Source organism: Aegilops tauschii, chromosome 5 (genome assembly GCF_002575655.3).
Source record: "Aegilops tauschii subsp. strangulata cultivar AL8/78 chromosome 5, Aet v6.0, whole genome shotgun sequence".
In the NCBI taxonomy this organism is placed as follows: domain Eukaryota; kingdom Viridiplantae; phylum Streptophyta; class Magnoliopsida; order Poales; family Poaceae; genus Aegilops; species Aegilops tauschii.
In genome coordinates, this window is record NC_053039.3 from 38,403,607 (window position 1) to 38,425,669 (window position 22,063).

Sequence of the window (22,063 nt, forward strand, 5' to 3'; positions counted from 1 at the left end):
GGTTATGGAGGTGACAAAAAGTTCGTGGTAATGGGTTACGTCGATGCAAGCTTTGACACTGATCCGGATGACTCTAAATCTCAATCTGGATACATATTGAAAGTGGGAGCATTTAGCTAGATTAGCTCCGTGTAGAGCATTGTAGACATAGAAATTTGCAAAATACATACGGATCTGAATGTGGCAGACCCATTGACTAAACCTCTCAGACAAGCAAAACATGATCACAACTTAGTACTCTTTGAGTGTTAATCACATGGCGATGTGAACTAGATTAACTGACTCTAGTAAACCCTTTGGGTGTTGGTCACATAAAGATGTGAACTATGGGTGTTAATCACATGGTGATGTGAACTATTGATGTTAAATCACATGGCGATGTGAACTAGATTATTGACTCTAGTGCAAGTGGGAGACTGAAGGAAATATGCCCTAGAGGCAATAATAAAGTTGTTATTTTATATTTCCTTATATCATGATAAATGTTTATTATTCATGCTAGAATTTTATTAACCGGAAACTTGATACATGTGTGAATACATAGACAAACAGAGTGTCCCTAGTATGCCTCTACTTGACTAGCTCGTTAATCAAAGATGGTTAAGTTTCCTAGCCATGGACATGTGTTGTCATTTGATGAACGGGATCACATCATTAGAGAATGATGTGATGGACAAGACCCATCCATTAGCTTAGCATAATGATCGTTTAGTTTATTGCTATTGCTTTCTTCATGACTTATACATGTTCCTATGACTATGAGATTATGCAACTCCCGAATACCGGAGGAACGCCTTGTGTGCTATCAAACGTCACAACGTAACTGGGTGATTATAAAGATGCTCTACAGGTGTCTCCGAAGGTGTTTGTTGGGTTGGCATAGATCAAGATTAGGATTTGACACTCTGTATATTGAAGAGGTATCTCTGGGCCCTCTCGGTAATGCACATCACTATAAGCCTTGCAAGCAATGTGGCTAATGAGTTAGTTGCGGGATGATGCATTATGGAACGAGTAAAGAGACTTGCCGGTAACGAGATTGAACTAGGTATGAGGATACCAACGATCGAATCTCGCGCAAGTAACATACCGATGACAAAGGGAACAACGTATGTTGTTATGCGGTTTGACCGATAAAGATCTTCGTAGAATATGTGGGAGCCAATATGAGCATCCAAGTTCCGCTATTGGTTATTGACCGGAGATGAGTCTCGATCATGTCTACATAGTTCTCGAACCCGTAGGGTCCGCACGCTTAACGTTCGATGACGATCGGTATTATGAGTTTATGTGTTTTGATGTACCAAAGGTTGTTCGGAGTCCCGGATGTGATCACGGACATGACGAGGAGTCTCGAAATGGTCGAGACATAAAGAATGATATATTGGACGATGTTATTCGGACACCAGATGAGTTCCGGGGGTCACGAGATAAATATCGGAGTGCCGGAAGGGTTATCGGAACCACCGGAGAAGTAATGGGCCTCATTGGGCCTAGGGGAGAGAGAGAGAGATGGGCAGCCAAGGGCTGGCCATGCGGCCCCCATGGGCTTAGTCCGAATTGGACTAGGGGGAGGGGCGGCGCCCCCTCCTTCCTTCTCTTTCCCCTCTCCTTCCTTCCTCTCCTAGTAGGACTAGGAAAGGGGGGATCCAACTCCTACTTGGAGTAGGATTGCCCCCCTTGGGCGCGCCCTATGAGGGCCGGCCAGCCTCCCCCTTGCTCCTTTATATACGGGGGCAGGGGGCGCTCCATAGACACACAAGTTGATTGTTTAGCTGTGTGCGGTGCCCCCTCCATAGATTTCCACCTCGGTCATATCGTTGTAGTGCTTTGGCGAAGCCCTGCGTCGGTAACTTCATCATCACCGTCATCACGCCGTCGTGCTGACGAAACTCTCCCTCGGCCTCAAATGGATCAAGAGTTCGAGGGACGTCACCGAGTTGGGCGTGTGCAGATCGTGGAGGTGCCATCCGTTCGGTACTTGATCGGTTGGATCGCGAAGATGTTCGACTACATCAACTGCATTACTTAACGCTTCCGCTTTTGGTCTACGAGGGTACGTGGACACACTCTCCGGCTCGTTGCTATGCATCACATAGATAGATATTGCGTGATCGTAGGTAAATTTTTTGAAATACTGCGTTTTCCCCAACAGCATGTTCTGTCTTAAACTGTTCCAGAATGTCATTTGTTTCATAGGAAGATTTCGAAAGACACCCACTTAGCTCCTAGCCTTATTTTATCAGTTTGGGAAAGTAATTCTCAGTCTCTCCTTGCAACTACACTCCTTATTTGTATTTTTACACAACTCAATTGAAGAGAAAACATTTCCCAACTTGAAACTTTGGCTGTTTCAAATATGATTTAGTGAAATGTTTAAAGTTGAACTTCACGTCCTCATCATCTAAATAAGAGAAGTCACATAATTCATCATCTGAATTTTGCTCTTTGGTCACCTGCTTCCCTTTCCCTTTCAGTCTCCCTTTCTTCTCGTCATCATCATCATTTAAATCTTTCTGCACCAAGTCTGCATCCCCATCTTCCATGTTATAATTAATAATTGTCAACCAAATCTTCTAGAACATAATCCGAGTCATCAAACTCAGATTCACTGGTTACATCTTCGTCTTCCTCTCTACTTGCTCTGGTCCTCCTGCATATGCATACTAATGGTATAAGTTATCCTAATGCTCGCATTTATTCTGAATTTATTTCAGAATTTCCAGCAATGTGCGTTAAGTGGGAGGAAACGTTCCCGTCGACTAGAAGACGTCTACGGTGATTTCGTAAAATTTCAAGATGATATATCGGCTCAGTGTTTCGGAGGTGCTCATAAGGGTAGGGTGTGTGTATGTTCATAGGGGTGAGTGGATGCGCTTATATATGAACACTTGCGTCTATACCGCGTTAAAAAAAAAGTTATCCTCAACACTAACAAAACTTGTCCTTTGCTCTAAGTTAACGTTCTCTGTGTCCTTCATTGGGCTCATGACAAAAGGTAGATTAGCACTAGGGCTGGCAATCACATCATCCCTCTCCCGGTTAGAGCATCTACAGTCGCATATGACAAATATGACCCCTCAAACATCACGGATACGTCCGGAGGAACAATGATGATTGTCTTTCTGCATCTTGCTGCAGTGTTTGTAGTCATCGTAGGTGGTCTATGGATCTGGTGTTCTTTGTACTTTCATGATACGTATATGTCTTTTTACTGCCGTGACAGACGATGAATATATTGGAGGGTTTTTTTAAGGAAAACTCAATTTTTGAAGTAATAAAAACAAGATCTACAAAACCACATAAGTTTCGGTAAATCAGTACAAATCGGAGGTACGAGCACATTCCGCATATAGAAGGAATATACCGTTCCCTAGAACGAGTAGGTTCTCGTTCCTCGACCCAACCAAACAATGGAATGACCCCTGGGATGGAACGGACACGTTACCTTCCACCTGATGACTCGAACCAAACACACCCCTACGTGATGAGTTCCTCTCAGAAAAAACAAGTCTTTGCCTGCGCCGACTCCTTCCGCCCAGCGCCCGCCTCTTGCCCCATGCGCTCCGTCCAGTTTTGATCCGCCGCCGCCCCTGCCTTCCTGCCCGCCTCCCTCCCCATCGGGTGCTGCCCCTCCTCGCCGTCGACTTCCGGAGCTGCCTCCCTCCCCGTCCAGTCCCCTCCTCCTTCTCCGCCTCCCTCCCCTATCCAGCGCCTCCGGTACCGACGCTAGCCTGGACGAACAGCGCCGAAGCTGCAGCAGCGGGTTTGATTGGATTGTTTCAAGGAAAACCAAGAAAAGGTAAGTGTTTTCCCTGCTTATTAAGTATACACATCAGTATTGTGATGCCAAGGATCTTAACTAATTGCTCTCCTCGCCAAAAAAACTAAAAAAAGGATCTTAACTAATTGCTCAAAAAATAGGATCTTCACTAATTAGATTATTCGTTGTTAATATGCAAAAACTAGGTCATTATCTAGTGTTTGTAGCAGCCATGAAACTGATATTTTGGGGGTGTATTAGAGTATCATAGCTGCCATCCATCTATGTAGTGGGCTGCACAACTTCAAGTTTGTTGAAAACACTAAATTTGATTGTTGTAAAATAACTTACATGTCCCACACTCTTTTGTGCTTTCTTGAGTTAGTTCAGATGTTACTTCATGATTCTAGTATGTTAATCTTCAAATCTGGATTTTCGTGATTTTGTTCTGTTTACCTTGCTGAAGAACTGAAGATATTGTATAGTTTATCTGTATTTCAATCATTTGCATCATCAATTTTCCAACCCAAGGAACTCTGAGACCACAGTGCGTGATTCGATCCCTCCTATTGGTAAGTAATTTCCCCATCTGTGCCTTCCCTTTCATCTTTTTTAAGTCGGCGAGCAACCCGATCTCATTCTCTCTCATCTTTTCTTCTAAAATCTGAGCTGTTGATTCCATCAATTGAATCGAGCCAGCTAATACTAATAGAAGTGGTTTTCTTTTTGTATGTGTTGATTGCATCTCAGACCTTGCTTGGGCGTTGAAGATGCGTAGCAGCAGCAGGGGCACAATATCATGCCTAGGGAGGTCAGCAAGAGGAGTAGGATACACATGGCCAATGCACGAGATGGTTGCGGCGCGTCGCTTCCATACGAGATGATCATAGAGGTGCTGCAGTGGCTCCCCGTCAAATCCGTCTACCGCTTCTGGGCCGTTTGCCGGTCCTGGGCTGCGCTGCTCTCCTCCGATGAATTCCGCCGCACCCACATGGCAGCAGCTAAGGCCACGAGATGGTGGGCACCACCACCACAGATGCTACACATCTCACCCACTGCCACATTCGACTCTACCGCGGTTTACTCGTGCTCCTTATCGCCATCATCACCATCAGGTCGCCCCAGAGATCACGGGGACCTACTGTTCACCATCGATGGTGCCCGTGGCAATTGTGTGGAAGTAGTGACACCAGCGCCGTGCCACGGCCTGACTCTCCTCTACGATGCTCTTGACCCAGCCTACTACATCTGCAATGCGGCCACACGGGCTGCCACGCGTCTGCCACCTTCCACTAATGAACGGGCATCCAGGTCCGCTGCTGGGCTGGGGTTTGATTCCCGTTCAGAGGAGTACAAGGTGGTGAGGTTGATCAATAGGGTGTTTACTCAGAAGGACTTGGTGAGGTGTGAGATTTACACGCCTGGAGGCCGCTTCAGGGATCACTGGAGACCACCTGTCGGAGGAATACCCTCCAGCTTGCATCAGTTTGTATATGCCGCTGTTACCAATGCGGCATTAAACAAATTACCTCCTGTATTTGCAAATGGTTGCCTGCACTTTTTGATGAAACCGGCCTCTTTCATCACGACACCGAGTGTTGCTGTTGTATCCTTCTCGGTCACGGCTGAGACCTTCACATGTCTTCGGTCACCACCTTTCTGGGTACCAGGAGCAGAGCCAGCCTCCAGGAATTGGTCATCAGGAGAGCAACTAGTGGAGATGGATGACCAACTATGTTTGGTCCGAGACACTCGCAAGACAATCCCTTATGCTAACACTTTGGAGATCTGGAGGCTGTCGGACTATAGCTCTGGTGACTGGTTACTGAGTCATCAGATCAATTTGTCGGGCCACCTGGCAAGAGATTTAGGCCAGTCGCAAATGCTGAGAATTATTGGATCTTTTGGCATCAATAGCAGGCCGCCAAGGAAGAAGATAATCATCACTAGTAGCAAGCACAAGATTTTCGACAAGTAGCAGAAAATGGTTCACACCTATGACCCTAGGTCTGAGGTTCTAGAAACCATTCTTTCAATCATGGAGACACACTCAACTCCACAGTATGTGTACCATAGTTCAAGATTCAGTTTCATTCAGGAGACCCTCGCTCCCGTGCATAAAACAGATGAAGAGATAGCCTTGTCATCTGACCTGGCTAAGGTGACTGGAGAGATCCTACTCCGCCTCCTAGCTAAATCAGCGATACACTCCAAGTTTGTGTGCAAGCAGTGGTTCAGATTGATTGAGAGTGAAAAATTCATTCAGTCATACTTTCAGCATAAGAACATGGACAAAAGACCTAAGGTCATGCTTGTGGTCAAGGGCACTGGACAATTGGGCTTCAGTTTTGCTCCCTTAAATAAATGCCTCCAAGAAGCTCCTAGTAACACTAGATTACTTGATACAAAGGTGGTTTGCTCCAAGCCTTGCCATGGGCTGAATTTGATAAGCACCGAGACGAAGGACTATCTCTGCAACCCATGTACAGGTTTCCACAAGGGCTACTCGCTAGGGCCAAGTTTGCTGCAGAGAATGCCTAAAGCATAAGAGAATTCTTTCACAGTCGGCAATAGGAATGTTGGCCTGACTTTCGATCCTTCGACTCATCAACATGTTATCGTGGCAATCTTCTATCGCCGGAAGGACTTCAAATCTCGTCAATATGACCTGACATGCACGTTATGCTGGTGTAACTCTGGGGATCCTGCCCAACTGAACTCGGTACCGCCTCTGCCTGTGAATGACATGCCACCGGCCTATGTAGATGGAATGCTGTACTGGATGAATGAATCAAGGTTGGGACAGAGCTGCGAATGGGCCATTCTCTCTTTCAACCTTGCTACAAGAACCTTTGATGTCGTCCTGTGCCCTTCGTGGTTTGCAAGATGGAATAGCATAAACCGCTGTCTTGCATTTGTTGTGGAACTGGAGGGATTATTGTGTGCTGTTCTAGCAGACCCAGTGGCAAACAGATTAGATGTATGGAAGCTAGAGCATGGCCAATGGGGAAGAACATACACAATTCACCTCGAAGCATGTCCTGATTATTCCCTTAAGACAAGTGTTGTCGTGCCATTAGCTGTTGATCCCGATTATGGGAGGATCCTGCTCAACACTGGGCGTAAAATAGGGCTGTATGATCCAGTAAATCAGACAATTCAAAGTTTGTATTCACTTGATCAGGCGCCGGTTCCTTTTGTTCCTATGTTATATGAGGAGAGCTTGGCATATTACTCCCGTGTGCCCAAAAAAGTTTTGTTGTGGTGATACATTTTCAAGGCACCTACCTTCTTTACATAAAATATCTCTATAATAGCTTTCCTGCATGCATGGTTGGCGAACTGAAACACCGAAGCTTTGATAATGTAATAATATTATGAAACATCTTTAGCATGTAACTGGCAACTCTCTGTCTGATGTTCCTTCTTAGTGTGAAGTATATAATTTCGCCTTTTGAAATTTGATGATGTGTTCCCAACGTTTATGTTATCTGCAGAAACAAGAGGATGAGGATATCTGTCATCCTTGTATTACGAATATTTCTGATAATGTCTTGTCTTGTTTGATGCATTCCCTGATCTGCTATTTTGCTTTAGGTGGGAGGTGCCGTGTTCAGTTGTCATTGCACTAACAAAGTACTAGTCTTTATTTGTTAACTGGATGGAGGAGTATTGATCTTATACTGGTCCTGCAAAACATGTTGAGCTCTCAGATTTGCGGTCTGTTATCTGAAGAAGCGTCGAAGAGTTTTCAGATATACTACCTCTGTAACTTTTTATAAGACGTTTTTAGAGTCTATGAAGTGTGAAAAACGTTTATATTAAGTTACAGAGGGACTAGCTCCCAATTCTTCAGAAAATGGTTTACCTCGCTTCATCTTTAGGTCATTATTAGAGTCTATGAAGTTTCAAAAAACAGTATATTAAACACTATATTAAAAGCCTGTTTGGTTCCTCTCCACTCCTCAACTGCGCTCCGGGAGCGGACCAGGTTGCAGCTCATTTTCACGGAGCGGCTAAAACCAAGCTCCACAGCTCCGCGGAGTCGAGCGGAGTGGAGAGATTCCGAACAGTGTCTAAGTAGGGAGTAGCTCCCAATTCTTCAGAAAATAGTTCACCTCGCTTCATCTTCAAGTCATTATGTCCCGTGCCCTTCGTGGTTTGCAAGATGGAATAGCAGAAACCGCTGTCGTGCATTTGTTGTTGAGCTTGAGGAACTATAGTGTGCTGTTCTAGCAGATCCAGTTGCAAACAAATTAGACGTATGGAAGCTAGAGCATGGCCAATGGGGAATAGCATACACAATTCACCTCAAAGCATGTCCTGATTATTCCCTTAAGACAACTGTTGTCGTGCCATTAGCTGTTGATCCCGATTATGGGAGGATCCTGCTCAACACTGGGAGGAAAGTAGGGCTGTATTCCCTTAAGACAACGCTGCTTGAGGCTCAAGCCAATGAATAAAAATTGGGTCATTTGAATTGATCATACAAGCTAATGAATAAAAGTTGGGTCATTTGACGGATTTCGAGAAACAACTTGCTCTCAAACAAAACATTTTGCCCTACTCGGACACCATACGTTGAAGTTGGTGTTTCTTAAAATGACCCCAACTTTTGCCAGCAGATGGGCATGTCCATGGTAGACATCCATGTGAGGTTTTAAGAAAACATATATCTAAAAACATAATGTAAATATATACTTAAATTATTATTTTAACTTTTTAAATTAACTACTAAAATGCAAAGGGATAAAACCATAATTTAAGGTTTTTAATAGCATTTAAAAAATACTTGAAGGAAAAATTAATATAAATAATAATTTAAAACAATTACTTAAAATGTTATTTTCCTATTCCAAAAATATGTCAAATTTTAAAGAGGTTTCAAAAAGAACAATAAAGTTCAAAAGGGATAAAAATGAATTAGGGGGAAAAAGAGAAGAAAAACGAAAAAAATGCTTAGGCCATGGCCCAACTAGGCAATGGCATTGCTTTCGTTGGGCGACTGCTCGACTGGCTAAGCGCTCGTGGATTTAAAAAAGTTCATTGATTTTTCAAAAAATCAAGGATTTGAAAATTTTCAAATATTTACAAAAAGTTCACTAATTTTAAAATTTTCAAATATTTACAAAAACTTCAAATAATTTGAAAATTTTCATTGATTTAAAAAAAAATCAAGGATTTGAAAAGTTTGAGATCCTCATCTTCCCAGCCATTTTTCTCCCCGGTTTTGAGGTTCCTGAACCACGTTTTTATTTTTATTTTTATCTTCACTCCTATTTTTTGAGTTTTCTTTTTCTTTCCCTTTTTGTTTTATTTAACTTTTTTATTTTTATTGTTTCTATTTTCATATATCCAAAAAATTCCATTTTTTTTCAGAATTTCGAATCATTTAATGTTTTTCCCTTTTTTAATTATCATATTTTAAAAAAGATGTTCTGAATTTTGATTTTTCCATATTTATGAATCAATGTTCAAAACATTCCGAAAATGTTCAGAATTTCCATGTTTTGTCCAGGTTTCAATTTTTGTTCATACTTTTTAATCAGTATTAAAAAATTCAAAAAAGTTCACAATTCAAAACAGTTTCATAAAATGGAAAAAATGTTCACATTGTCAAATTTTGTTAACAGTTTCAAAAGGTGCTCCATTTAAAAAATCATATATCTAAAATATGTTTGCTTCTCCAAATTTCTTTCATAATTTTAGAAAACGTCCATATTTTCAAATTTTGTTCACAAAAAAGTGCATAAATACTAAAAAAATGTAGATGGAAAGAGTTTGTGGATTTGAAAAACATTCATGCATTTGAACAAAAGATCAGGGATATGAAAATAGTTTGCAATTTTAAGAACACATTCATGGATTTGAAATAATGTCCATGAATCGGAAAAGTTTTAGTATTTAAGATAAGTTGATGATTTTTTTAAAAGTTTATAAATTTTTGAAAACAAAGGAAAAGGAAAAAACAGAAGAAAAAACCGCCATGGAAGGCGCCGAACAACAACAACAACAACAACAACAACAACAACAACAACAAGTAGTAATAAAGCACAATAGGTGAGCTTTCCCTGTTGGTTAATGCGATAAATGAAGGAAAAGGTAAATGGGCCGAGCCCAGTACGCAAGTTTGGGGGGACGGGGTGTAATGTATGGTGTATACGTTCTGACGGGCATCCACCATACATAAGAAAGTGGGTACGAGTTGCCAAAGATCCATATTGTCATTTATATGTTTCTCCCCACTGTGAGTCAAAAAGAAAGAAAAGACACATAGATGACTTGAAGAAAAAATAAATCATAAAGCAACTAACACATCATCTCGTGTGCTACTGGGAGAAACAAAAGAGGGGATATGACTAGCCTATGGGCGCACACCACATGATTTAGATTTGCGTCTCGTACTGCGAGATGTCCCAGACATATCCTCACCACCACATTGCTTCTAGGCATCACTTTCTTGCTGTTGGGGTATGCGTCCAATTTTCTGCGACTCTGGACCTAGCTGGCCATTCTTCCCGTCAAGAGTGCGATGCTTTCTTTGCATCGCACATTCCTATAAGGATGTAGCATGTTAACATGGGATGTGAAATGGCGGGTTAGACTTTATAAAGGCAAAAACCCAACAGTACATTCTATCCTTATCTAAATCTTGAATCCAAAAAAAGTTCAGGAAATTAAATAAAATCACATTTTTTTAAAAAATACTCATGAATAATTTTTTTATGAATTATAAAAGGTTCAATAATTTGAAAATTCTTCACTAGTTAAAAATATCATCACGTGCTTAAAAATTTACAAATTAAAAAAAATGCTCACAATTTAATTCATCAATTTTTAAATAAGTTAATGGATTTTATAAAAATAGAAAGGGAAGAAAAAAAGGAAAGTAAAAATGAAAAAGAGAACATATGTAAATTGACAGATAAGGAAAATAAAGAAGATGCCTGGACGAAAGAACCTTTTAGGATGTTCCGAAAATCGGAAAATCCACTGTTTGGAGTCGTACATGAGCCGGCGCATTATGACAAGACTAGAAGAACGCCCGTGCGTTGCAACGGGGCCACATTAACTTTAAGAGTTCAATATTAATCATGTTAATATTACATTTAATATTCTCATACATATCCATCTTATTGGGTACGGGATGTAGAGGTTAATTGTTTCCTTTGTTTGGATCAACTTCCAAGTTCTAAAATTACCCACGTACATGAGAACTAAATAATTTTAGTTAACAAAAGAAGACTACTACTCATGGAAAGTTAATCTGCGTATTCTCCTTGACAAGTTAAAAAGGTCATATATATGTTTGCATGGCTCTCTATTCTGTAAGGTTATTACATAAAACTCTTGTTCAATTAGAAAAAAGTTATAATAAGCAGCAAACATTAAAAAAATAGGTGTCTGATTCCAGCTCATGCTTCTCCAAATGAATGTGTCACTCACCTGAAGAACTACCAGATTACGACCAATGCCAAAATTTGGGTTGTCTTCTCCCAAGAAATCTGTACAAGCCCCTCGTCATTCTTCGCCTGATTGCATAATCTAAACCAGGCTAAATATTTTTAGTTTACCCATGTGAAATTATGCATCAAGTAATCAGGTAAACAAGTATAGAACGACATGCAGATGTAACCTGTTCTTTCACCTTGTCAGGGAGTCCCTTCAATCCAAGAATATACAACATCCAGAAGAAATAAAATCAATGTCATAATTAGTAATCATTTTTCAGCGACAAAAGATAAACAACAATTGGATTTTTAAAACAAAACCTGCAACTACACAAGTATATTAGCACAAGTGCAGATCCTGTCCCACTCTTCATTTTGTTCACAAAAAAGTTCAGAATAGCAATCTTGGCGAGTGCTGTGCAAGCATCCCGTGATCTCGACCAGTTTCGATCTGCATGGCACACTGCCGACTCTTCCAAGAGTGGGTGCTGAAAGGAACGATCCTGAACCTGCATTGTCAATCGGCAAGAGCTGCATCGGCCTTCGGATCAGAGCGTGAACGGGATCGAGACGGTAGGGGTCGAGGAATTTGGAGGAAGTGAGGGAGTAGGATGGAGATCACGAGAACTCACCCATATCTTGGGTCGTGTTAGTGCTTCGGGGGCTGCCACGAGCTGTCCTCGTCGCCATTGGCGACTCCGCCACTACAACGCCACGAGCGTGGGATTGAGGGACGAAGGGAAGGGAAGGAAGCGAATTAATGACGTACCTGATGTTTGGTATGTAATAATCGGGTTAATTACTGTTATAATTCGTTGAGTTTGTTTCCATATATTACACTTTGGCGCTAGGAAGGTGGGACTCATATTGTCGAAAAAAAGGAAGTTCGCACTGATGGACGAGGAGATCTCTTGCCTACGATTTCAATTACCAATTACCGAATCCGGCTACGCTGATTGCTCTCGATTTATTGAATCAGAACTTGCCAAAAAATTACATGATTGAATTGAATCGACACCTGCCAAAGCAAGCACGAATAAATGGAAGGAGAATTGGACGTGATTCGGTTTTAAGTGGGAAGAAGAAAAAATTAAGGTGGGAGGGGTGGTGAGAGATGAGACGAAAATAAACCAAACGAAAAAAACCGACGAAACTAGGAGCCTCGGTATGAGGTTAGGCCCTGGAGTGCGTGGGGGCGGGTGGGGGCCTCGGTACGAGGTTTTTTCGGTTCGTGGCGGCTCAGTGTGAGGTGGGAGGAGGTACTAAAAAAAACCATGGGAGGTGGGACGAAAAAAAATTTAGAAACGAGACTACCAACTGCTTCATTACGAGTAGAGATAAGCACGAAGGTGCAAGGTTTGTACAAGAACTACCGTAGTTGTGTCTTTATCTCACTTTTAGTGGGATGAAAGAACGCCCTAAATTGGCCTGGTAAAGCGGGAGAAGCACTCGCCCACTCGCTAGCGCACGTCTATAGTGTATGTTCTCTTCTGCACGGTTTCTTGTTGCTTTTTTTATTTACTTTTATTTATATTTCTTAAATGTAACATATTTACTTAAATTGTAAAAAAACTTTCATCACGTAATTTTAAAAAGTCCATGTAGTATAAAAGAATTATACACGCAAGTTTCAGAAAATGTCCGTACCATTCAAAAGAATGTTCATGAAATATGAATAATGTTCACACATCGAAAAAAGTTGTTCATGAGTTTTTTTCACAAAAATCGTGACAATGCACAAAAAATCATACAGATTCTAAAAACAAATCCTGTACCATTAAAAAATCATGACATTTAGAATGTGCATTCATTCAAAATATGCTTCACGACATTTTAAAAAACATTCACGAAATGTTAAAATTTGTCCACATGGTTTTTGAAAGATTTACATGACATCTAAAAGGTTTCTGCATTCGAGTAAATGTTCATAAACACAGGAAATTTCTGCACACTTTATGAAAATGTTCGTGGCATTTTTCAAAATTTCAACGTGTATTTAAAAATGCTCATTGTGTATGAAAAGAGGTTCAATGTATATTTTACAAACATTCAACATGTATGCTGATAAATGTTTAACATGTATCTGAAAAATGTTCAACTTGTAAGCAAAAGTATTTTAGCGTGTATTTGAAAAATAAAGAGGAAAACAAACAGGGAAAAATAACTAAAAAATAAATAAATAAGTAAATAAATAAATAAGAATAGGGGAAATACACAGAAGAACAGAAAGAAAAAACCATGCGCAAGCTTTTAAAACCAATCCGCATAGGTTCATACTCCCTCCATTCCAAATTACTCGTCGCAGAAATGGATGTATCTAGAACTAAAATACATCTAGATACATCCATTTCTGCGACGAGTAATTCGGAACGGAGAGAGTAGAAGTTACCCAAAATTGCTCCTGGAAAACCAGAACGAACATTATTACGCTGGCCTGCTAGCGTGAGGGCCTGAGGCAAGGCAAGTGTACATCTAGCAATAAGCGAGACATAGTTCTCGCGAACTATCCTATCCAACGCTACAGGGAGGATACCTCATATATCCTATGTGACCACTTGTAGTGTCAAACTGTCAAGGTTTAACCAGAGCCCTGCTGGTGGGCTTTCTAGGTCACCGGCCCAAGACTATTACTCGAACAGTATGCCTCTTGGTGTTTTCCATTCCTATATTTCCAACTGCTTATGTGTTCCAGTTCGGCTGCTAGCCCTGCTGCTGTTTGACACACAAGCACTTGAAACAGTTCAAGAAGGATGATAAAAATGATAAAGTAAATAGGCAGGAACAACAGAAGAATATGTTTCTTCCAAATTTGTACTACATAAAGTCACGAAAAAAATTGATACAATTTTTGCCACATTTGATCTACAAAAGTTATTTCCTGCTTCATGTGTGATATTTTTTTCTCCAATTAAAGGAATATAAAATTATTTCTTATAATTCTTTTGTGAATTGTTCTTTGTACATTAAAAATATGTCCAATGTGCACTTAAAAATGTCCAGTATATGCTAAAAAATGCTTAGGGTGTATTTCAAAATGTGCACCATATGTTAAAAAAAATGTTTTCATACATTTAAAATGTTCAATCTATGTTCAATAGATGTTCAGTGTGTATTTAAAAACCAATACCGATATTAAGAAAGTTCACTATATATTAAAAGATCTTCAATGTATTTTAATAAATATGCAATGTGTGTTTGAAATGAAAAAAATTCAGTGCATATTGGAAAACAAATTTATAGTACAGATTTTAAAATAAATTAAATGTACAAAAAAGGGAAGAAAACCTGAAAAAAAAAACGAAACCAGAAAGAATATAAAAATCAGAATAAAAATCAAGTAATAAAAAGAAAATAATTAAGTGAAAATGGAAAAGAGAAAACCCCAGAAAACTGAAAAAACATAGAAAACCGAAACAAAAGCCCCCCAAAAATTATTCTTTTAGGTTCCCAAAAAATTAGTAAACCTGATCATGATGTTTCGGTTATGGAGGTCATATGTATTGCATTCTGCGTCAAAACAAAGAGCGATCGCACAGGGTTCCTTGACTGTGCGGCCCATGTAGTGGAGACTACAACAGTTAGTGCCCTTGTTTTTATGTTGTTTTCAGGATTTATTTCTAGGAATTTTTTTTATTATATTTTAAAAAATGCTTAACAAATCAAAATTTCGTGAATAATTGAGATTTTTATTTCTGAAAACATACGAACATCTTCCAAAACTTCTGTTAAAGTTTTTCAAAATTATGAACAACTTTTAAATTTTGAATATTTTTTAAAAACTATATTTGTCTTAAAAATTTAAACGCAAAAGGTTTCTCGTATATTTTTAAAAATACTATCTCTGTAACTAAATTTAAGACATTTTTTCTTTGAAATTTTGCGCCCAAAACATCTTAGATCTAGTTACAGAGGTAGTAGTTTTCTTTTGGGAAAATGAACTTGTTTTTACAAAAGTTGAACACAAAATAGGATAATAAAATATCTTTAAAAATATGTAAAGAAATAAATAAAAATGGACCGGAACCTCGTAGACGATACACAAAACCTATAAAAAACCATACAAAACGGTTTGGAAAACCCGAATGTTTAGTATGTAACCTAGCTCATTTGAGGGCTCTCTTCATTTTTTTTTTCTATGCAAAAGACTGACTATTTGATGCAAAATGGGTCAAATAGTATTTGCCAATGCTTTTATTTATGAGTTCAGTAGGAGTTCTACTCTATAGTAATAGGGTTACAATCCAAAGGCAAGATTCCCTCTATACATGGGGTCCTCGATGCAACCACAGTACATGGCGCATTCAGTACGACTATACCTTACTAGGTAATCTGCAACGCTATTTTGATCTCACTATTAAAGACTTAATCTCATATTATCCGTAAGCGAAACGATCCAAGCTATTACCGAAAAGAATGGATAGGGCCATCGCAGATTCCAACTGCAGGATGATAGGCTCGTCAAAATGTTGTATGGCCATCGGCACACCAATCATTATCACATGTATCTCTGCTTCGATAGCTTCGTTGCAATTGAATACATACCAATATGCAGTGAAAAACCACTGAGCCATTCTGCTTCTGAAGCACCATTCCAGTCGCTGCCAAGCTATCAACTTCTAGAAATGTACCATTTAACAGAGGGAGCGACCATGTTAGCCGGCGGAGCTGACCAACTATGGGCGGCTTTGGTCTTCTTTTATTTTCCAACGTCCCATGAGCATTGCAATGGTATCTTGCCCTTGATTACTTCTTTTATTGAGAATCTTCTTTAAGCACAGATGGAATCAAAGTAGCTTTGTAAGAAGTTAGCAGAAGTTTCAACTGGCACACCTTCCTCGCCATGAGTCGTGTGCGTTTGCACTTGCCAAATCCTCTAAACTAACATGATCACCATATTTACCTGTAGGCTGTAGCAACCAGTCCTCTTTGGGGTTTTTTAACAGCTCTCGTGACGGCAACAACCACACTAAACTCATCTCCCCTCATAACCTCCTTCATGGCTGCATGTTACCAATGTATGGAAAGACCCTTCATCTTCCACCCTGCATATAAGGCATGTAGCGCACGTAGACAAGTGGCGGCTAGGAGATAGGATTTGCCAATGCTATAGGCGCCAACTAGAAAATTGCATGACACTCGTTGCTTCATATAGGAGGGTGATGACACAGGGCGCCATATATGGGCCTCGACCCAATTAGCCGTGTCATCGTTTTTCTATACCGAGTGGAGCGAAGCAACCTTTAACAATTTGTTTTCTTTTTTGTATGATTTTCTTGTTTTACTTTTATATTTAGTTCATCTTTTGTTTTGAAATATAAAAACATGAACATGTCTTTTATAAGAAGTTGAATACATTCAAAAATTCCTAATTTATTTTTGAATTCTAAACATGATTTTTTTAAACTGTTGTAACATTTTTATATTTTAAAGAACATTTTAAATTTTCTGAAATTTACTAGAAACGTGAATATTTTTTCAGGAACCTAATTTTGGAAAAGAAAAGGAAAAATACAAAAAATTAGAAAAATATGAAAATATAAAAAACGAGAAAAGAAAAAAATGGAAAAAAGAAGAAGAATTAACTAATCAGAAAGCCTTAAGAAATACAGAAAAAAAACATCCATCACCGTGTTTATGCCGGTAGCTTGACACATAACTCTCATAAAAAACCTACTACTTGTGCAGATGCATTTTTGTGATGGAAACATATTTATTATTTTTTTAACCGGAGAAAGGCAGAAGTAGGCCGGCCCATAAGGCACAACAGGCCTGGGCGATTTCGTAGCGTAAGGGAACACAATTCGGAGAGCATCGACAAATAAATATTCACACTCGCTCTCCGAGCACTGTTTCTTCCCCGGTTGGGAAAAAACGAGACTTTTCCTGCGACTCGCCGCCCTACGCCGCGCCGCCGCCGAGGGGACGCCAAGCCTCCGGCTGAAGGAACTCTGAGCCCGCAGGACGCGATTCGACCCCGCCTTCCCATCGGTAAGGGCCTATTTTTGTTTTCATCTTCCTTTTTTAGTAGACGAGAAACCAGATCCCCTTCTGCAGCAGTAGTTTCACCCCAGATTAGATCCGAGCTGTTTGATTCCATCAGTTGAATGAGATAGATAAGACTGATAGCAGTGGTTTTCTTGCTGTGATTTTTGCCATGTGTTGATTGCATCTCAGACCTCGATTTTTTTTAGGGTATCTCAGACCTCGATTGGGCGCTGAAGATGCGTAGGAGCAGGGGGGAGGATATCATGCCGGGGGAGGTCAGTGAGAGCAGGAGGAGGAGGAGAGGGGAACACATGGCCACTGCAAGAGATGATTGCGGGGCATCGCTTCCGTACGAGATGATCATAGAGGTTCTGCAGTGGCTCCCAGTCAAATCCGTCTTCCGCTTCAAGGCAGTGTGCCGCTCCTGGGCTGCGCTGCTCTCCTCGGATGAATTCCGCTGCCTCCACATGTCAGCAGCCAAGGCTGCAAAGCGGCGGGCACCACCAGCCAAGCTGCTATACATCTCGCCGACCGCCACATTCGACTCCACCGCGGTCTACTCGTGCTCCTTCTCGCCATCATCATCATCGGGCCGCCCCAGAGATCACGGGGACCTACTGTTCACCATCGACGGTGCCCGTGGCAACTATGTGGAGGTAGTGACGCCCGCGCCGTGCAATGGCCTCACCCTTCTCTACGATGCTCTCGACACAGCCTACTACATCTGCAATGCGGCCACACGGGCAGCCACGCGTCTGCCGCCTTCTACTGACGTAGCATGCGACTCCAGTGCTGGGCTGGGGTTTGATGCCCGCACAGACGAGCATAAGGTGGTGAGGTTGATCAATGGGATGTTGAATCCGAAGGACTTGGACCCGGTGAGGTGCGAGGTGTACACGCCTAGAGGCTCCTATGTGGATTGCCGCTGGAGGCCGGCTGCCAGAGGAGTACCCTCCAGCTTGCATAAATTTGTACATGCCGCTGTTATTAATGCGTCATGCAACAAATTATCTCCTGTGTTTGCCAATGGTTGCCTCCACTGGTTGATGACACCTGCCTCTTTCATCACAACTCCAAGTGTTGCCATCGTGTCCTTTTCGGTCGCAGAGGAGACCTTCACATGTCTCCGGTCACCGCCCTTCTGGGTACCAGGAGCGCCGCCAACCTCCAGGAATTGGTCATCAGGAGAGCAACTATTGGAGATGGATGGCCAACTATGTTTGGTTCGCAACAGAATGCCTCATGGTAGTAACACTTTGGAGATCTGGAAACTGCTGGACTATAGCTCTGGTGACTGGTTGCTGAATCATCGAATTAGTTTGTCAGGGCGCTTGGCAAGAGATTTGCGTCAGTCACAAATTCTGAGAGTTATTGGATCTTTTGGCAGTTATAGGTCGTCAAGGAAGAAGATAATCATTACTACTAGCATGCACAAGATTTTCAACAAATATCAGAAAATGGTTCACACGTATGATCCTAGGTCTGAGGCTCTGGAAACCATTCTTTCAATCACGGAGACACACTCAACTCAACAATATGGGTGCCCTAGTTCAAGATTCAGTTTCATTCAAGAGACCCTTGCTCCCGTGCATACAACAGATGAAGAGATAGCCTTGTCATCTGACCTGGCTAAGGCGACTAGAGAGATCCTACTCCGCCTCCCAGCTAAATCAGCCATACGGTCCAAATTTGTCTGCAAGCAGTGGTTCAGATTGGTTGAGAGTAAAAACTTCATTCAGTCATATTTTCAGCATAAGAACATAGACAGAAAGCCTAAAGTCATGCTTGTGGTCAAGAGCACTGGACGGTTGGGCTTCAGTTTTGCTCCATTGAATAAATGCCTCCAAGAAGCTCCTAGTCGCAGTACATTGCTTGATACAAAGGTGGTTTGCTCCAAGCCTTGCCATGGGCTGAACTTGGTAAGCACCGAGACGAAGGACTATCTCTGCAATCCATGTACAGGTTTCCATAGGGGCTTCTCTAACCTGGGGCCAAATTTGCACCTACGCTCGAGAATGCCTAAAATAGAAGAGCATGCTTTTACAGTCGGCAATAAAAATGTTGGCTTGACTTTCAACAGTTTGACTCGTGAACATGTTATTGTGGAAATCTTCTATCACCGGAAGGACTTTGAATCTCGTCAGTATGACATGTCATGCACGTTACACTGGTGTAACACTGCGAATGCTGCCCAAGAGCACTCAGTACCACCTCTGCCTGTGAATGACATGCCACCGGCCTATGTTAATGGAATGCTTTACTGGATGAATGAACCAAGGTTGGGACAGAGCTGCGAATGGGCCATTGTCTCTTTCAACCTTGCTGCAAGTACTTTCGATGTCGTCCCATGCCCTTCGTGGTTTGCAAGATGGAGTAGCAGAAACCGCTGTCGTGCATTTGTTGTTGAGCTTGAGGGAGTGTTATGTGCTGTTCTGGCAGATCCAGTTGCAGACAAATTAGATGTATGGAAGCTAGAGCATGGCCGATGGGACAGAGCATACACAATTCACCTAGAAGCATCTCCTGGCTATTCCCTCAAGACATGTGTTGTGGTGCCATTAGCTGTTGATCCCGATCGTGGGAAGGTCCTGCTCAACACTGTTAGGAAAATAGGTCTATATGATCCAGTGGAGCAAACAATTGAAAATCTCTATTCACTTGATCAGGTGCCGGTTGCCAGTAGTGCACACCTTAAGTTTCTTGACATGCCTTCAACTTCATCAGGGGATAGTTTGACATGCTCCAAAGAAGAGTCAGTGGCGGAGATGAATAGAATGGACTCTAAATTGATTACTTCTGTTCCTATGTTATATGAGGAGAGCCTGGCATGTTATTCATTTGTGCGCAAAGCAAACTGCTTGTGGTGAGACATTTTCAAAGCACCCACGCTACCTTTTTATATAAAATATTTATGTGTAATATCTTGCCTGCATGTTTGGCAAACTGAAACACCCAAGGTTTGATAATGTAATAGTATGAGACCTTTTTATTGACTGCCTGATGTTCCTTTTTACTGTGAAGAACTCCCTCTGTAAACTTCTATAAGAAGTTTTGGGTTACTACTTCAGTGATCTAAAATGTCTTATATAAGTTTGGAGTATTACCATTTTGCTTTCAAAATATAATGATCAATGTGTTGCTAATGATTATATTATCTGCATGAATAAGAGGATGAGGATAAATTTTATTCGGCCTTGTATTGGAAATATATTCTGTCAATGTCTTGTGTATGTTGTTTGCCGTGTTCAGTTGTCAGTGCACTTACAAAATACCAGTGTTTATTTGTTAACTGCATTGAGTATTGAGTTTGTGCTGGTTCTGAATAGAGAACAGATCTGAAGCTTGTTAGAGATGATGTACGAGCACCAGCTTGACAGCATACAAATTACCCATAGTTTTTTTAATGATAAATCACCAGAGTGCCCGTGCATTGCAACAGATTGCAGTGAGGTTGCTGCTGTCGTCATTGTTTTTTAATGTCGAAAAATGCAGACAAGTGGCACCACCATTATCAGTTTATATAGGTGAAAATACAATGGGTGAAGACACTAAATAAATAAGAAACTATTCCCTTCAATCAGCGGATCCTCCTCGCTCACCACGGCGTCCCTCGCGGGACCCGTCACCACATCATCTCCTTCGCAGCTCTCAGCTCCCGAATGAACCCCAGCCACTCGTCCACCTCATCCTGATCACCTCTTCCTCCCTCCCGATCCAGGGAGGGGCAGATGTGTGCCCGATCCCGCTCCAGCAGGCGCCGTCCCTTTTCGCCGAAGCTCCCTCCGGCCGCCGCTCTCCTGTGACACGACAGCAGGAATGTATCGGTGCACCCGCATTTGTGGTGCTACCGGTGCACTGGATGCCATAAAACATTTAAAAAAATCTGAAAAAATCTACCACATTAACACAACATCAATGTATTATGCCTTAAGCATTTCTTGAGATACAAAAATGACAAATTTGACATCAGTGTGATAATGGGGCAAATCTAAAGCCCATATTATGTTATGTACTATTCAATATTGAATTTGTCATTTTTGTTTTTCGAGTTATGTTTCGAGTTTTGACTTGAAATCTTGTGACAACCTACATTGATGTTGTGTGAATGTGCTAATTTTTTCAGAATTTTTTAAACATTTTAAAAACGCAACATGAGTTCGGTGCACCGGTAGCACCACAAGCTCCGGTGCACTAGATATTTTCCCCACGACAGCCTCCTTCCTCTTCCATCCCTTCTTCTTACCCTCCCGCCCGCCTCTCCTTGGCCTCCCGTCTTCTCCAGTTCATCTTTCATTGGAAAAAAACTCTGCAATATCGTTCATGTTGCAAAATCCTCCAGCAACATATACGTTGCAAACAAAAAGTTTGGACGAAAACAAAAAATTCTACAACATCACCTTTGTTGCAAAAATCCTCCTATAACAACATCTATGTTGCAAAAAATGGTGAAGACGATTTTTTTTTTGCAACACCACCTCTATTGTAAATGTTTCTGCAACAAGATGTCAGTTACAAAACAACATAGTCTAACACTTCGTTGGTTTCGCAACAAAGCAACTATGGCAGAGTAAGCTGCGCAACCTCTACCTTGTTGCAATTCACGACGCGCACCTCAGGGAAGATATGGCAACTATTTGTGGCTCAATCCAACGACGAAGGAGGCGGCCGATGTTTCCAATTCATCCATCGGTGGACCCGCAGCAGCCCCCAATACATAAATAGTATATTAATAATGGTTGTCACTTGCCAGTTTTACTAAATTATCAAATATTATAATAACATTAGCAAACATGCCCGTGCGTTGCGACGATAGAAGAAAAAAAATCATCTGCCCTTAGCCCAGTAAGCATGACTGACGACCCCG

At 41.2% G+C, this 22,063-nt stretch overlaps 1 protein-coding gene and 1 pseudogene across 3 annotated transcripts; both read left to right on the forward strand.

Annotated features, from left to right (window-relative positions):
- The window catches only part of LOC109735126 (uncharacterized), an 80,837-nt pseudogene extending 73,806 nt beyond the window's left edge, over positions 1 to 7,031 (forward strand).
- Positions 7,032 to 17,013: 9,982 nt separating this feature from the next.
- LOC123493474 (uncharacterized) lies at positions 17,014 to 20,192 on the forward strand. Of its 3 annotated transcripts, none has more exons than XM_045228292.2 (2): positions 17,014 to 17,202; positions 17,406 to 20,192. In XM_045228292.2, the coding sequence occupies exon 2, from the start codon at positions 17,436 to 17,438 to the stop codon at positions 20,064 to 20,066; it is 2,631 nt and encodes an 876-aa protein (XP_045084227.1). In that variant the 5' UTR covers positions 17,014 to 17,202; positions 17,406 to 17,435; the 3' UTR covers positions 20,067 to 20,192. The 3 variants fall into 3 exon arrangements, with proteins under 3 accessions (XP_045084227.1, XP_045084228.1, XP_045084229.1); XM_045228293.2 differs by having other exon boundaries at positions 17,063 to 17,202; positions 17,389 to 20,192; XM_045228294.2 differs by having other exon boundaries at positions 17,069 to 17,202; positions 17,416 to 20,192.
- The last annotated feature ends 1,871 nt before the right edge of the window (positions 20,193 to 22,063 follow it).

Bases quoted from the DNA above. Each gene is read 5' to 3' on its own strand.
- LOC123493474 (XM_045228292.2), top strand. From the start codon at position 17,436: ATGCGTAGGAGCAGGGGGGAGGATATCATGCCGGGGGAGGTCAGTGAG.